At 43.0% G+C, this 17735-nt stretch overlaps 1 protein-coding gene across 1 annotated transcript; it reads left to right on the forward strand.

The window, feature by feature from the left end:
- Positions 1–3389: 3389 nt before the first annotated feature.
- Positions 3390–16637, forward strand: RAB39A (RAB39A, member RAS oncogene family). Its single transcript, XM_055703263.1, has 2 exons — positions 3390–4035; positions 13440–16637. Exons 1-2 carry the CDS (start codon positions 3713–3715, stop codon positions 13864–13866), a joined length of 750 nt encoding a protein of 249 aa, XP_055559238.1. The 5' UTR covers positions 3390–3712; the 3' UTR covers positions 13867–16637.
- The last annotated feature ends 1098 nt before the right edge of the window (positions 16638–17735 follow it).

Here is a 17735-nt window from a genome sequence, read left to right on the forward strand (position 1 = left end):
ATAGTGCTGTTCTGCTACTCGGATACTAATTTTATACCTGTGCATCAAAGAAGTCTGTGAAAGAAACAGTACCAAAATGTTGTGGTTTAAGAAATGTCTTTCTCACCATTAGGTGAAACCTACCTACCTTGATGACATTTTAGACGAAGGAAAGTCATTGCTTATTAGTAGGAAGTATTCTACCGCCAGTACTACTCCATCAAAAAAAATAAACAAAAAATATATAGCTGGCAGCACCTTCCAAGAGCTTACATCTATTGAAATTTTCTCTGTGATAAAATAAGCAGCTCTATCAGCCTCCAGACCAATAGCCTATGCAGTTAAAACAGGCTTGGATGGCACCTGCTTCTAGACAGGTCCCCTAGTTCTCATGTGTTCTTTAGGCAGCAGCAGAAAGCATAGTTTCTCACTCTCAGGTTGACTGGGGTTGAGAATCACTTACTTTTGTCCATGCTTCTCTAAATTTCCATGTAATATGTGTGCACATTGTTTAGGAGCACTGTGATCTATGTAATGCCTGGTGACCCACACACTTAGCAAAGGTGGAGAAAATCCATGTCAAGTCAAAAACGTGAAAAGAAATGAGGAATGTTTAGGTTGAAAGGTCTTGGATTTATGGCTTAGTGCAGTCATCTAGCCAATAATGGAGTAGATTTGGAAGTCTGGGTTTATTTGTCTTTGTTATTATTTCCCAGAATTTACATTTGATTCACCCTTCTTGGGAAGAACAGATTCAAGCTGCCAATGCCCAAGTAGTGGAAACTCTCTGAAGGAAAGTCAGGTTCATATTGATACTTTAACCTCTCTGCTTTAACCATTCCAGCTCCTCAAAGTGTACCCACTTTGATTGCTGCTTCTGACTACTGGTCTGTGATCTTTGTGATGGATTGCATGCTCTCAGGGCCTCTGTACTCACTGGTAAGCTAATAAAAACTGAATGACATGGAGATAAAATTCACCCACCCTGTGCATTTCATAGCAGACACGACAAATGCAGGTTCCCTAGGTAGCATTTAACATATGATACTCAAAAGGTCCCAGGTGAAGGTATAAGGTTGTGCTTTGAATACATGTGAATTTATATACCACTGTCTTTCTACAATGACAAGCTTAGCTAGACAGACCAGACATTGGAAGCCTGAAAATATTTGCAAACATATTTAGCTCAACTCGAAACGCCGTAGGCAAATTGACTTCACTCACCTGTTAGGAATGAAATGAGCTGTGTATCTCATTAGTGTGAGGTTCTTTGAGCCCAGATGTGCAAAGGACAGCAATCTGCTGTGCTTCTAAACTAGAGAGCACTGCGTGAGGCTTTGAAGACCTATGGGTGTTAGGCAGGGTGGTGATCCATGCAGGATCTAGGTATTGTACAATGAGCAAAGTCCACTTCCAAGTTTTGCCCTGTTCACATTCAGCAGCTATCAGAGCTACTAATACCACATACCTCACATCTCTGTTTCACATACAAACACTTCTTGTATCTAAGCGCCAGTTTTGTCAGAACACTCAGAAAAGGTCCATAGGAATTGCCCATAATCATGTCCGATATAGAACTGCAATCTTGCCCTTCTGAAGGTTCATTTATCTGAGCCAACATTTTATTTTAATCGTTACTCAAAGGAGCAACTAGTCAAGTACAAGCTATGTTCAATTTACTTTTTACAGGAGTAGCTGGTGAAATTAGAGGGGACAAATGTGCAGGGTTCTGGAGGAAACACACTCAGAGACACATGCAGACACAGTCACTATGTCCTAGGGACTGACTGGCCAACCCAAAAGGTCCCTGGAGAGTCTGGATTCTTGGAGCAGGCAGCATCCTGCAGCTTCAACTCAGCATGCACAGCAAGATAAATCCCTCTGGCAGCTCCTGGCTGTGCCTTTTATAGCTTCTCAGCTGTCAGGCCAAGTCTGCTGGAAGCTTCTGGGGTCTCCTGGCTGAGTCTCCCAGGGCCAACCATACATGCATATCCTAGCCAGTTTCATTTTGGGGCTGGAGGACATGATCTGCATGGCACAAGCAAACTCATCTTTTGACTTCATCCTGCCCTTGGTCCAATGAAGGGCCAAGGCGCCCTTCGTCTCTTATCCACGTTGCGGGGCTTCAAGGTCTGCCCACCCTGGGGGAAACATTCTAGTCTCACACTGGTGACCACGTAATAACAAAACCAGATGCTGGCAATGAGAATACTTGTCATAACAGATTGCCCCACAGAGTTACAAAAGAAATGTGGTTTCAGATACGCCCCTAAACAGCCACAGGCAGTTATAGTTTTAGCTGCATCTGTGCCTGACATTAATGGAGGAAAAACAACAGGCTGCATAGAAAAAACCCCAAACTCACCAATCTCCTCTCTCTGTCCTTTTCACTATCAAAGTGCCCATTCATATGAATATCCACTTGCTGCTGACCTTCTGCCAGCAACAACCTACTTCACAGCTCACCCAGCCTACTCTGTGGGTTCTCAGGCTCTCTGCCCCCAGCTGCCTCATCCCAGCCGGATCTGCAGAAGAAGCTGCTGCAATTCTGTTTACCAAAGTCCCAGGGTTTCTGCTTATTTGGCACTAATGCCCTTACTAGCCATCTGAGGACTGTTCTTTGTTATACCATGTGGTTGAAATAAATCTGAGGAATCTATTGCTCAGCAGATTTACTATGTCATGATACTTAGCTGAAGACGCCGGGGGGGCCAAAGAAATTTCTCCGTCAGGCATCTCTACTGACAGTATTGTTCTCTTACCATAGGTAAAGGTACTTTCACAGAGGCCCAGTACAGGCAGTTTGTTCCACTGGGAAATGAAGAGCGTGTGTCCCTGTCATTTCCAGTATTATGCCTTTTCTCAAGCCAGTTTGCATGGTTCTCTCTGGGAACACCTAGATCACTCGCTCTCCTTTTCCCTTTAGCCACTTGCCCAGCCCAGTTTTACCACTTGGCACTTGGCTCCTCTGCCCGTTGCTATGTCTCCTTCCAGCTTGCACTCCTCTGGGCAGCCCCTGCCCAGCTCCCACCCCGCCAGCTCCCAGACCCTTTCTCACCTGCCCATCTGGTCCTTCCCGGTATTTCCTTCCTGCTCCCACTTTTCTTTGCAGACCTCACGCTTTAACGGCCCGGTCCATTCTCTCCTGATTTCCCAGGCGAGCCTGCCCCCCGCGCCCGCGCCCCCCTTCTCTGGCCGTCCCCTGCACTTGTTGCCCACGGGAGGAGCTGCTCTGCTGGGTGAGCGGGATCCCGAAGGCGGCGTCCCCGCCGCAGCCCCCCGGCAGAGCCCGCCCTGCCCGGCCCGCCGCGCCGCGCCGCACCACGGGGGAGGGCCCGCCGCGCCGCGCACATGACGGCATGGTGGGAGGCCCCGGCGGGCGGCTCGGCCGCGCCCCCGCAGAGCGGGCGGGAGCGGCGGGCCCCAGCGCGGCCCCCCGCGGCGGGAGGGCCCGGGGCAGTCGGGGCGGGGGCGCGGAGCCGGGGCCCGAGGGCCGGGGCCGGCGGCGGGAGCGCGGCCGCGCGGTGCTGAAGGGACAGCGCCCGCGGCGCCGCCCGCCCCGCCCCGCCCCGCCCCGCCCAGCCCGGGCAGGCACCGGGAGCCCGGCGCGGCGCCCCGGGAGCGGGGCGGGGGGACGCGGCCTCCGCCCGCCGCCGCCCGGCCCCGTCCTGCACCCGCGGGAGCGGCTCCCCGGGCCCTGCGCACCCCCCGCCGCCGCACGCCCGCTGCGCCGATGCCGGGTGTCGGGGCGATCGGAGCGCGGTGCAGGCACCGGCCGCGCAGGAGCCCCAGGAAGAGCCCCGAGGCGGAGCCGGGCCAGGCCGGGGCCGCCATGGACGCGGCGATTTGGATCTACCAGTTCCGGCTGATCGTGCTGGGCGACTCCACCGTGGGCAAGTCCTGCCTCTTGCACCGCTTCACGGAGGGCCGCTTCCCGGGGCCGCTGCACTCCGACCCCACCGTGGGGGTGGACTTCTTCTCCCGGCTGGTGGAGATCGAGCCCGGCAAGAGGGTCAAGCTGCAGCTCTGGGACACGGCGGGGCAGGAGCGGTTCAGGTACAGGATCCGAGATCTCCTCCCCACCCGCCCTCCAAACCTGCCGGCCCCCAGGCACACCCTGCCCGCAGCCCCGGCCACCGCCACCCTCCTGGCACCGTACCCCTCACCATCCGACACATCTGCCCCAAGGACTCTGACGTGCCCCCCAGCCTGTCTCACTGCACCCACCTGGCTGCTGTGCCCCAAGCAGCTCTCCTCCCCCTTGCCATGAAGCCTCACCACCCCATCGCCTGACAGTGCCCCCCAGCCCAGTGGCCCACCGTCCCTCTTGCCCCACTGCCCACCAGTTTCCCCCCATGAGCTTCCTCTTTCCCACCCTTTCCCTTCACACCCACCAGGGCACAGCTACCCTTCCCCTCCCAGCTCACAGTAGGGGGTAACAAGTGGCCTTGTCCTATTTCTCCTTCTCTCCCTCATCTTTGCCCTGGAGTCCTGGACCTAGGGTAGCAATCCCTCCTCTGCATTTTTTTCCTTCTTTGCAGCAGAAGGCCCCTGCTTCACTCCGCGTTTCTTACTTTGTCATCACCTCCAAACTCATCCTCCCCTGCAGTATTTCCCTGTGCCATTAACTCTCCCTCCCATGCAATCTGGAGAGACCAGGCCACCTCCCTGCGCTTCCTCCTTCCAGCGCAGCAGCATTGCAAGCACCAGTGCAGCCTTGGCAGTGTGGAAGCCACTGGGCAGCCAGCTACAGTCCCTTATTAGTGTTTTATCTGCCTTCTGCACCTGCTCTGCACAGATGGTTGCCAGGAGCCTTCACTAATACCGCTATCGTTTATAAGTGTGGCTAGACTGGCTCAAATGCTGCACTGAGTATTAAACCCTCTCCTTTCTCTGTCACAAACAGGCAGCAAAACTACCCTCTTTTCCTGCCCCCAAAGAGTCACGGTAATTCCCCAACATACGGACTGGTACTGTCATTCACTCACTCTTGTGACTCGGTTGTATCTATAGTGCTTGCCACTTCAGGCAAGTTGTGTGTGGATTTTAGTTTGGGATTGAGGTTCCCAAACTAGGGAAGGTATAAACTAGGGTAGGAGGCTAATGCATAAGCCCATTTATGTGGTACCTGACCCACACACTCGTTACTGGGATGCTAGCAGGACGGTTGGAATGGGTCTCTTCACTGGCCAGAATCAATTCTTTTATGTTCCCTGTCTTCTGCTGCAACAGTTGTGCAGATTATTGCACTCATCTGAAGAGGTGGGATTTCTCTGTCTCACCATGGGACACCAACCTTTTTTTTTTTTTTCCCAATAACAAGCATTACAATGAAACAACAAAAAACTTCCCTTGGCTTGCATGAGTCACAACTTTATACTTAGTTTTGCAGGCAGGCCTCTGAAGGGTTAGCAAAGAAATTAACAGCGATAGCATTTTTCATCCTCTTTGTGCTTCCTAGCAAAGAACATAAAAAACCCCCACTTGTAAACAAGTGACTGAGAATGTATAATCTCTTTATTTTGAATTTGCTGACAAATAGCTGGGATGCCCAATGACAAGGCACTTCACTGAAAGGAATGCAAATGCAAAGAGTTTTGCATACATTTGAAATCAAATGACAGCCATCCTTTAACCCAGGAATGCTCAGGGGATATACAGTGATGAGTCATGCAGTCAGTTGCTTTTAAATTTACCATTAGTATACATCTGTGTTTTTTCCAATACCCAGAAGATACCAACTGAAGGAAGTAGTTTTAAATATCTGTGGGTTTTTTTCCTGCTGAGTTTCTTGTCAGTTGGTGTCTCAAGTATCATAGTGGTTATTGTATAGTCTGTTTTACACTTACTCAGGTAAATTATAAATATTTTACTAAGTTATACACCACAGGTTAAAAACTTGCACATTCTGTTCTCTGCTAATGGAGAAGACTACAGCTGACAGGCAAAGATGGTCTCGGGGAAGAACCAATTATTCCAAGAAGCAATCTGATTTTGTGGACCGCCAAGCAGTTTGCAGTTCTGATTCCCAGTTCTGCTCTGGTTCACTTGCATTGGGATTTTAGAGGAAGTAAAACCTGGCTTGAAAGCTCCCTGGGGAGTTTCCTGCGTCCAGGACAAACTACTGGCTGCGTAATAATCCCCTTCTTTTGGTCCCACGCATTAGGGACATTCCCAGGGGAAAAGTAAGCTCTGACACACCTGCCATCACACTTTCTTGAAAGAGAGCACTTATTTTCTTGGAACAATTGTTTTGGAAAAATTCTCACATTTGTCTAGGTCATTGCTGCTGCTGTATTTGAACTGGATTTCATGTGTGGTCTTAGAAATGATCTTTAACATGCACTGTTTGCATTATTTCTCAAATAAAGTGATTCTTACCACTTCCACAAGAAGGGTGAGCAGGCTGCAAACACAGGTGCTGGACAGTTTACTTTGAGCTCAGACAGGGCAGTTACTGACTGTATTTACTTTGACATCAGTAAGGCATCACTAAGCAGAATCTCCCATTGTGCTAAGTGCCATATGGACAACAACAGCATGATCAATAACTTTAGCACCTTGCTAGAACAAGAATGTACAGACTTGCTTGGTGTAGACTCAGGTCCGTCACGCAGACTAAGATAAATGAGGGGTACACCACGGGTTTCTTTCTATCTTGAGATCAATGTTCACTTAGATCGATCTGCTGCTTTGGCTGTGTTTCACGTCGTCTCCTTTGCTGTGATTTTTTTGTTTGTTTATTTAATTTTCCTGTGTTTAAATCCAGCAATATATTTAAATCATGAAACCTCCAAGGCTATAAAGTGCTTGGTAGTGGTGGTGAGCCTGAGAATTAATTTCAAGAACGTAGGGACAAAATATTGTGGGGATGCTTCAATTATATTTTTAGCAGACTATGGCATTAGTTACCTTGTGTTTCTAACATGGCTTGAAAATAAAATGCTATCTTTCTTCTTCTTTCTGAATAAGCAATATGCATTTTCAAAATTAATACCATTACAATGCAGTCTTAATCATAGTGTAAAAATAGGTCTTCAAAATTAGATAAAGCTTTTAGTGAAAGTTTGGTTCATCTGGTAAAGATCAGTAAGATTATAATGAGAAAGGAACACTGTGAGTGATTTAAAGTCACCCTAAAGCCAAAGTCTGATGTGATTAATTAATCTTCTCATTCATTTTCAGTAACAATTGTTCAGTGGCCATCATTTTACCAAGGCTTTTCTTAAGAGTATTAGTTAGGGTCTTACATCTTAAACCTAATATTTAGATCAAGCTAAGAGAATGACTTCTGTTCCAGACAGTGTTTCCCCCCTTCTGTAATGGTAGTTTAGGCAGACTCTACATGGGAAGTCATAATTTACAAAAGAATTTAGGATCTGCATTTAACAAATATTCCCAATGAAAAATAAAGACTTTGAAGTTATCCTTTGTAAAAACATTCTAATTCATATCATTATTGTACATCACAATGTGTAACTTTTAAGGAGCAGTCTCACCTCCAGCAATTTCAAATACAGAACCATCTGGAGGAACCTTACAGCAATCAATATAAAAGTGTCATGGTTCCCTTTTACTGCTTACTGAAGTCCTACCTTTTCAGCATATCGTAGTAGGGAAATACTGGTTTTCTCCAACCCTTTATCTGTATTTACCTTTCATTTATTTTAAATGGCAAGATTATATGAAATGAGCAAAAATATTATTCATACAAGTATTCTTGCTGAAAATAAAAACTTAGGATGGTCTTGAGGATGTAAGGACAGTCCATATTTAACAACAGCATAGATAAGGAGATTTATAGTCTCTATTTATATGGAGTGGGGGAGAATATAAGAATTACCATTTTAATAGTGCTTACATTGATTTTTGTAACTCTCAGGCAAAGACGGTATAATAGTTCACATATTTAGTGTGGACTGACTGGAGGCTGTAGCACAGCCATCATCAGTGCCTGGTATGACATGCATACTGCGGCCTGAAAGAGGAGGAGCAGCGCAGTGTAGGCTTCCTGTCACGAAGGGGTTACAGTCACCTCTATTAAGTAGGAGGGTTGTTTCCTTTCATTTAGTGTAGCCAGAAGGGGACAGACTCCTTTCTGAAATATCAGCTTGCACCTTGAACTTTGTCCCAGGCAGACACGTTGGTTTGGGCACTTTGACAAGCTAAGGCTCAGAGAAGGGTTCAGAGTCTTTTGTGAAAAAGAAGCTGAAAGAGAAGGCAGCAAGGAAGTACTGGGCACAAAGGAGTAGAAGGAAGACAGTGGTTTAGGCAGGAAGATAAGACACATGAATAAAGACAGATGCAGGGATGGATTTAAGAGTTCAGTCTCACTTTCATTCAAAGTCACGGGCAGATTTACCATATTCTAAATCTGAACGAAGTCCTGGTTCCCACTTCCAGCCAGCACCTCCTCTGAACAGTTTCCTGGAAGGAGATGGCAGGCTTCTTTGCTACCTCTCCAGTTTTAGAAGAAAGACTGCTATTTGGCCATTACTTTTTCACCCTAATCCCACCCTGTCTGTAATTTAAGGCTTTCCCTCTACTAAAGGAAGTACTCCCCTTTCCCTCCTTCCCCACAGAAAATTAATCATGGTGCTGCAAGTAACACATTCCCTTCCATAATGCTAGCTTAATAACATTAATCAGCTGAACCAGAAGCTAGTTTGATTAGAGAAGCCATCATTTCAACAGGAATTTAGGATCTGCATGGGGATAATTTGAAAAATGGAAATTTGAACATCCTTTATGAATAAGTTGGAATACATCAAACCTGACCTGTCAGCGGTTCCTCATCCTGACTTGAAAAGCTGCAGGACCTTAGGGTTCTTTTTCCTTCTGTTCAAAAAGTGACAACAATAAGGAAGTTAAAAACTTCATTTTGTTTTTAGTCTGACCTTGCAGCACTTACCAAAGTGTGTATAGTTATGTAAGTGGAATCCCTGCTTGTGAAAGAACACAAGAAAGGCCAGTATGATTTTGTCTGTGGTCTATACGTGGATATCTTGTCTCTGATAGAGTCTGAATTATCCTGAGTACTCTGCTATCCTCTACTGTCAACTTGAGGGACTTCTGGAGACTGATGCCAGTTTTTCTATTTACTAAAGCTCACTCAGTCTTTCGTTCAGGACTTGTTCCGCCTTTCATGGAACATTCATAACATAGTTCCCAAGGAGATCTACAAGTCCACCAGCTGTCACATGAAGAGCCTTTTACTGTCAGCCCTCCTTATCTTTTGTTGGCCACCATGCACTCCCATCATCAGACATTTTAGCGAAGACATATGAAGTCAGAATCATTTAGGTTGGAAAAGACCCTTACACTGCCAGCTCCATCACTAAACCATGTCTGTAAGTGCCACATTACCATACAGCACATTACCATGCCCTGTAAAGGATATAAAGCTGTATGTCTCCTGAGCAAACCCCTTTGAGCAGCCTCTGTACCATGGGCTCTGTGAACACTGACCTTGTGCCTTGTGAAATAGTGCACAAGGAATCTGTGTGAAAGACAGGTACCTCCACTGTGCTAAAGGAAAGTTCCTCTGCGTTTTGTGCGGAGTTTGAACACATCTGAGGATGTTGGCGTGCTCCTGGGAAGCCCTCCCAAGCAGAACCCTTCCAGGCACTCAGCTGGAGCAATATTTTGTTTTCGGCTCAGGTCTGAGCTAAGAGGGAAGGCAGGGCTGTCCCCACTGGGTGGCTTGTAGCCCGTACAGAGGCAGAGCGCTTGGGTTCCCAGGGAACTTGTTCAGGCACCATGGCTAGATATGCAGCTGAGTGGAGCACTACTTTAGATGTTGGTGTTATAGTTCTGCTTAAGCCTTGTTGAAGCCACTTAAAAGTCCTATAATCTTCAGCAATAATATTAATAAGAGGCAAAAATTGGCCTTGCACTTAGTTTTATAGAGAAAAAAACAACCAAAACCACAGAGACACCTATCAGACCATCTAAGCCATTTTTGCATTCTCTCTAGGTGTGATACAGGGCATAAGTGAGAGGTACATCTACTTCACAGAGTTCATTTGCCAAATAACTCTAAGCTGTCTACTAAAATTGTATGTCTAATCTACTCTGATTGTCATGTTTAAGTCAAATATTTTGCATCTGTAAGACGTTTCAGATATTGTTGAACAACCTACCACATTCGTGTGCCCAGACACTTTTCCCAGGTGATAGCCTAAATTTTCTGCTTCAAAATTTTGTCTTATTTGTCAGGAACACTTCCTTTTAAAATAAAACTGAAAATAATAATTCACCTTAATCATGAAACAATTCAAATATTTGTAGCCCGTATTTTAACAAACGTCATCCAGAGGGGTCTGGGCAGGCTGGGCCGATGGGCCGAGGCCCGTGGTGTGAGGTTCAACCAGGCTCAGTGCCGGGCCCTGCCCGTGGGTCACACCAGCCCCAGGCAGCGCTACAGGCTGGGGCAGGGGGCTGGGAACTGCCCGGTGGGAAAGGGCCTGGGGGTGCTGGCTGACAGCCGGCTGGGCATGAGCCCCCAGTGTGCCCAGGTGGCCAAGGGGCCAGCAGCGTCCTGGCTGGTGTCAGAAACAGTGTGGCCAGCAGGGCCAGGGCAGTGACCGCCCCCTGTACCGGGCACTGGTGAGGCCGCACCTCGAACCCTGGGTTCAGTGTCGGGCCCCTCGCTGCAGGAGGGACGTCGAGGGGCTGGAGCGTGTCCAGGGAAGGGCAGCGGGGCTGGGGAAGGGGCTGGGGCACAAGTCCTGTGAGGAGCAGCTGAGGGAACTGGGGGTGTTTAGCCTGGAGAGGAGGCGGCTGAGGGGAGACCTTATCGCTCTCTACAGCTGCCTGACAGAAGGCTGTAGGCAGGTGGGGGTCAGTCTCTTCTCCACATAACAAGTGATAGGACAGGAGGAAATGGCCTTAAGTTGTGCCAGGGGAGGTTTAGTTGGATATTAGGAAAAATTTCTCCACTGAAAGGGTGGTCAAGCATTGGAACAGGCTGTCCAGGGAACGGTTGAGTCACCATCCTTGGAGGCATTTAAAGATGTGGTGCTTAGGAATGTGGTTCAGTGGTGGACTTGGCAGTGCTGGGTTAACAATTGAACTCAAAGATCTTAAAGGTCTTTTACAACCTAAATGATTCTATGATTCTCGGATCCTTTTCTCAAATGTTAGACAATCACATAACATGGTATCATATGTAACTTTAAGACTTTTTATGTTACTGTTTTCTTTTGCTACTGTTTTCTAAAGCCTTTCTAGTATATCAACATTTTTTTGGTAATGAGAAAACTAATTTCAAATTATACATACCAAAACCATAGAAAAAACAACTCTGTCTCTCACATATATTCACCCAGTTCTGGTGATTTACAGCCCAAAGTTACAGATCTTTTTAATCATCTCCATTACAGGCAATACATAGACATAACTCAATGTAATGGCTTAGATCATCAGCTAGTGTAAATCAGCATATCTCTGCAGAAGTGAGTTACAACAGATGAGGGTACTGACTACCGTGTATAAACATCTAGTAACACATGGAGGGCTGTTTTTCAGTATTCCAGTTCGTAGATACATGATACAGCATATAGAAATGCTTGGTAAATGATGCACTGCATTTTCAATACTAAACTACTTTCTTTCCTGGCTAATGCATTTCTTTGGCCTAACTGTTTTCAGGATATTTTTTTTTTAAATGAAAGTAAGTTGTATTAGCTTCCACTTCTCCAAATTGAATCCTATTTTTGTCACTCATTTCCACTCTTTCTAGAACCACTTGAATTATTTTAATGCACTCATTTGTGTTTGCAACTGCTCATAAATTTGCAAAAAAAATGCCTAAGAAAACCTGAAGCTGATCTTTATGATACCTTTATTTAATACTTCACAAAATTTGAGACCCCTCATGTATGGTCTTAAATTTTGTAAAAACAAGTGTCATTTTTCATATCGAGGCAATTTGAATTAATTTGAGGGTAAGATCCTGTTGTCTTCACATTCGACCTGTTCAGAGAGACACTTCACAGACTTTATTGCTGGGAACATAGAAAAGGTATTTCTAAACATTAGGACAAACAATCCCTTCCTGTTATCTAAATAAAACCATTTTGAATGCCATTTGCTGTGGCTAAATGAATTTAGATACGCCAAGAAACCTAAGCCTTATCTAGCTGCGCACTTACCTATCCATAATACTACTGTTCCTGCTAATTATATCTCTACGTTCAAATTGTTATAAAACACTATGAAACGCAATGAACTGAAAATCAGAGGGAGCTACTCTTATGGAAGGATATATTACTGTGTACCATTCATCCTGACTCCAAAAGTTTTCAGGCTGCATCCTCTTCATAATCCTAAAGTAAAATGGAATTAATTTGTGGGTAAATGATAATTTCATATGACTGCTAATAGAGATTGTGCATCTCATTTCAGTTCAAGAATACTTGTATATATGCTAGCTATATATTTATCCTAGTAAGGAGTACTTGCATCCACTCCTTGGTAGGCTGTCACTTCGTTTAAAATGTCTCTTCTCACCTTCTCCATCCTCCTCTGTTGCTCATGATTAGAGATTTACAATCATTTTTTAGTCCCTCTATCTTTTTCTCTATATATTCTAACAAACATGTTTTCTTTTTCTAGAGCATGCTAAAATTTTTTTTTCAACCAGAAGGATTTCCTTCTTCCAAAATTCTTTCCAGTGTATGCTCTGGAATGTAGAGGCTCAAAAGCAGCTAATACCTGTTGCCAGTCCCAGAAGTCTCATGGCAAAAATGAGTAAATGCAATTATAAAGAGCTTTTGAACCTCTGTGTGAGAGAGACGCTGGAGGTAGGAGTGTTGTGTTCCTTACTGATGCTGTAACAAGTGTGTGTTTGCCCAGCTCAGTTATTTTTGGACAGTTTTGTTTAGGGAATATCCTTTCTTAGTCTGTTACCTTTTGACTTCTGCAAGCACAATGAATTATGATTATCTGTACAAACTTTTCCATCAAATAATTTTTCTGCAAGGAATACAAAAGGATATGCTTGTACAATGGTAAGCTTATGCTCCAGGTTTCTTGACATCTGCCTACATATTTCAGTTTGACGTGACTGATAGGAAAAAAGCAAAGTGCATGTTTGTATAAAACTGAATAACTTTAACACCAACAAGTATTTGACAAATAAATATATGGGGGTTTATTCTGTGAACATGTGCCACAGCTTGCTAATCAAGAGTGCTTTGCTGAATAACTCAGCATTCAGAGTTCACACTAGAAATTTTGGCTTCAAGAATGTTTAGAAAGTGATTTCTGAATGTAAGGAAAAAAAAGGAACATTTTTATGTGTAGGAGGTAAACTAATAAATTTCAGTTAGTTTTTTAAAAAGCAAAAACTTTTCATAAAACTTACAGTAGATAAAAACACACTGCCACATGGAAAAGTAATCTATTTATGAATGAAGTGAAAATGTATTTTAATTTTCCTTTTTTTTCCTTCGCAGATCAATAACACGCTCTTATTATCGCAATTCTGTGGGTGGTTTACTAGTGTTTGACATCACAAATCGACGATCTTTTGAACATGTAAAAGACTGGCTAGAAGAAGCAAAAATGCACGTGCAGCCCTTTCAGATTGTGTTCCTGTTAGTAGGACATAAATGTGACTTAGTGTCACAGCGTGAGGTTACAAGAGAAGAAGCTGAAAAATTGTCATCTGACTGTGGTATGAAATATATAGAAACTTCAGCAAAAGATGCCACAAATGTTGAAGAGTCCTTTACAATTCTTACACGAGACATCTATGAACTTGTAAAAAAAGGAGAAATCTCAATACAAGATGGATGGGAAGGTGTCAAGAGTGGCTTTGTTCCAAATGTTGTACATTCGTCAGAAGAAGCTGTAAAGCCCAGAAGACAGTGCATCTGCTGAATTTGTAGCATGCCAAAGAGCACATCAGGTGTTCAGAAGATGATGCCAACCTAAATAACAAAATAATAATTTTGAAACAATATTAGATCATGACATAGCTGAATCATAGAATGGTAATTTGGTTTTGTATCCTTCTGTCTACGTCATAACTTCATAAAACTTTAAGTGCTTTCTTTCTTTCCAGAGTACAATAACTTCGTGTGGTCTTCAGGAAAATAAAGTATATATTGCTAAAGGAAGTAATCCTATAGCAAGACACTGAGAAAGCGCAATAATCATCATGACAACATCCTCACTTGGGCTTTGTATTTTGAATATTGTTTAAAATGAAGGCTTGCTAGGTGAGGATCAGATGAGCTCATTGCTTTTGTTCATCCTGCCTTAGTTTTGGACAAGAAAATATTATACCTTATACTTTTTTAATGTGATTCTTTACTCAAGTGCAGGGTTGCTAATGACCATTAAAGTTTAGAATGATGTACGATTTCATAATAAAGGTAACTCTAAAGAAAGGAAGCTGAAAGATTGCTCCCATAGCAAACACTTTTGATATGACTATAAATACAAGCCTTACTAAAGAAAAAGAATGTTTTAGAAAAGATGATTTATTTGTATATGAAAATGGGGAATAGAAGCAATGAAATTTATTATTCAATATTTTCTGAATTGCCAATGAAACTAAATGTAACATCATATATGATCCAGCTGTTATTCGACTTGTATACAAAACATGTTTCCCAACTACTGGAGTTACATTGCAGTGGCTGGGTCCCCAGCTGGGTAATTATCATAGCCACACTGATGCCTAGGGAATTATGTTAATTTACACAAACAAATTCCATATTAGCTTTAAAAAATAATCTACTTCTAAATAGAAGTAAAAGTAAGTTTAAAAATGCTGCAACCCATGGGGACCCAGGCCTTAAATTTTAATAGATTAAGGATCGTTTTATTCTCAGCCAGCAAATGTTGAACCATTGTCTAAAAAGTGAAGATTTTAAAACCAAAACTGTTATGAATAGAGTGTTTGAAGAGGAGAGAATTTCTTAAATAATGCTTGGCTACAGAGAGCAAAGTTGGAGAACCCCTATTCGAAGAAAGTAACACATAATAGCTTTTAATAACAATAATAATAGGAGAAATCTGTGATAATGTAGCATTTTACTGAGCTTGAGGTCATCTTCCTACTCCTCTGAATATAACACACACTAGCTTTATGCAAACCATGCCCTATATGTCTAGCACTTAAATACCAAATAGGTCTATTTCTATCTTATTGTAGTGGTATAACAAGTTGACTTGATCTCCAGAGTTGATAAGCATCTACAAATTTATCTGGGCATACTTATAACCACTGAACATTAAGCCAGTTATCTTCATATAAAGGTGTGTTATTAAGTGTTACCATTCTCCATTTTCAAGACCAGGCAACAAGTCTATCTAATTTAAATTTTTTCATCAACAAACATTTGATTAGTTTTCCCTCGGATTAATTCTAGGTCCTCTCACAATCCTTTTGTAAATATTCCGTAGTATAGAGACAGATTTTTTGGTTCCAACTATTTTATTCATTTAGGGCCACTAAAATTATTGACTTCAAAGGCAACTGAAAGGTTAATTAATTTTTTTTATAGCCTGAGTCTCACTTGCACTGAGTCACAGTTACACTGTAATAGAAGGATACAGAGGCCTTAATACAAACAGTAATCAGCCTTAATTCATTAGCAGTTAAAACAGTTAATTCTAGTCTCAGCATGCCCCAAAGTAATTGCTGTGAGCCTGATTATTAAACTACATATATTAGTCCATTTACACCAAATTTTGATTTGAGGGCATTTTAGTCCCTCTTTACAAAGTAAACATGACTACAGATGCCAGAAGGTTGTGCATAATTGGGTTGTGTGCATTTGACACTGATTCCCCTATGATACTAGGCCCATGTTGTGTATCTCAGAAGATCTTCTCTTAGTTGTTTAAGAGGACAGAATAGTTTTTTAAGAGGCCAATGAATAAGTCGGTGGCTGGGGAGTCAACAGACCCAAAGTCTACCACTGGTTCACTGTGTGTATCTAAGCAAGGAATATACGTTTGCTGTGCCTCACCTTCTGTATCTCAAAAATAGAGGTGATCGTTCTTCCTTGAATTCACAAAGACTGCTGAGACCCAGTATGACTGTATGATCTTCAATCTGGACTCTTCTCTGTGTGCTACCCATTGTAGTGTGCTTAGCACCATGGGATGTGGATACTGTTTTCTTCTGCCATACCAAAAAAAATAATTAAAATATTAAAACAGCTTTATAAATACCAGGTATTGCTATTACTATGAATCTACATTTCATTACACATTTCATTACTTTCAGGTTAAAATCTCTTACCTTAAACTTTTCTTCCTGAATACTCTGGAGCCAATGAGCTTTTCATTCTGTATGAAAAAAATCGGGTGTGTTAGGGAGGGAAGGGACTGGGAGAAAAGTGGAGGGGAGGGGAGGTGTGAACAGAGAATAAACAATCATCAGAACAGAGCCTTAATGATCTCTACTGTCAATGTTGTAGTGTCACATTTATTGCACTGGGAATAGATCTTTTAACAAGATTCAACTGTGTAAGGAACTGGTATTGTCAATGCAGCTAGGAGAAATTCACTGCATTTTAAAGTAGTGTGCACATAGTTGTCTTATTTGTAATTCCAAAAAATGTAGACTAACATGTACATCCAAACACTGTCTATCTTGATGATGTATTAAACCACTACTGTACCTTCTCACTACACACTTGCAGTTAATAGAAATGTCTGATAAATAGATTATTTGCAGAAATACATAATTTTGTTTTCAAATGCTTTGCAGTACAGTATATAAGTAACAGCTTGCATAGGCTGTACAATGGATTGTAGTTCAGTGCATGTATATTTTTTTTCCCCAAGGAAGGGAAAATATTGATACCAGAATGAAATTTCCAGAGATTACAGAAATTAGAGGAATCAAATTTGGCAGCCAAATTAATAAGTAGAAATTATTTATTAAGAAAACACCACAAATTTTCAAATTAAGGTTTGGTAAATCCCAGCTAGGAAAAGGAAAAAACTGTTGAAATAGTAAACGGTTTGCTCTGCGCTGAGATCTCTTAGGCCACCTCCAAACTGTTACTGGTACCCAAGTTGCCTAACAAAGCAAAGACAGGCAGATGCACTGTGCTCACAGGTATTCCGTCTCAGTGTTTCAGCTCCCTTATAGAACACATGCGTCATTGCTCTCTTTTTACATAATTAACATCCAGCGAGAGTGCTTTTCCCCCAGCTGTAGACCCCAGCACATGACATCAGCTGCTCAAAGTCTCCAACCTTGCCTTTTGCCTGGAGCTGGCACAGCAATCTCAGCAGCCTTTATTCAGCCTTGAAAAGAAAGAAGGAGGCTGCAGATCTGTTCTCTGCATGGGCATGGAAGCATACCACAAGCATGCTGAACTGTTTAAAAAATCATTAAATACCAAAACACAGTTGTCAACAGCAATTCGCATTGCTCATTTCTTATAGTCCAAAGACAATCTTTTAAATAAATGAATGAAATTAAAATTCTAAGAGAGCAATCTGTAAAATATAAATATCTCTAAAAAGTCTAATGGATAGGACTGCACAACAAAATAAACTGCTTCTAAAAAAACCCCACAGGTCCAAGCATTTGTGTAATGAACCTTTGCTCTACTACTTAACTGTATGCAGTAGCACCTACAATGCCTAGGTTTCTTAAGGATAATAATGCTATCATTGAATGTATTTCAAACTAGAAGAATTCAACCAAAAATTCATCTGCCTGATCCTCAGAGAAAAAGAATTACTGTTTCTCATGAATGCATGTATACTTGCTTCCC

The sequence above is a fragment of the Falco cherrug genome, chromosome 2 (genome assembly GCF_023634085.1).
Source record: "Falco cherrug isolate bFalChe1 chromosome 2, bFalChe1.pri, whole genome shotgun sequence".
NCBI classification, from domain to species: Eukaryota; Metazoa; Chordata; class Aves; order Falconiformes; family Falconidae; genus Falco; species Falco cherrug.

Coding starts and splice junctions, on each gene's coding strand:
- RAB39A (XM_055703263.1), top strand. CDS start 3,713: ATGCCGGGTGTCGGGGCGATCGGAGCGCGGTGCAGGCACCGGCCGCGC. Junction 4,036..13,439: donor GCGGGGCAGGAGCGGTTCAG/GTACAGGATCCG, acceptor TTTCCTTCGCAG/ATCAATAACACGCTCTTATT.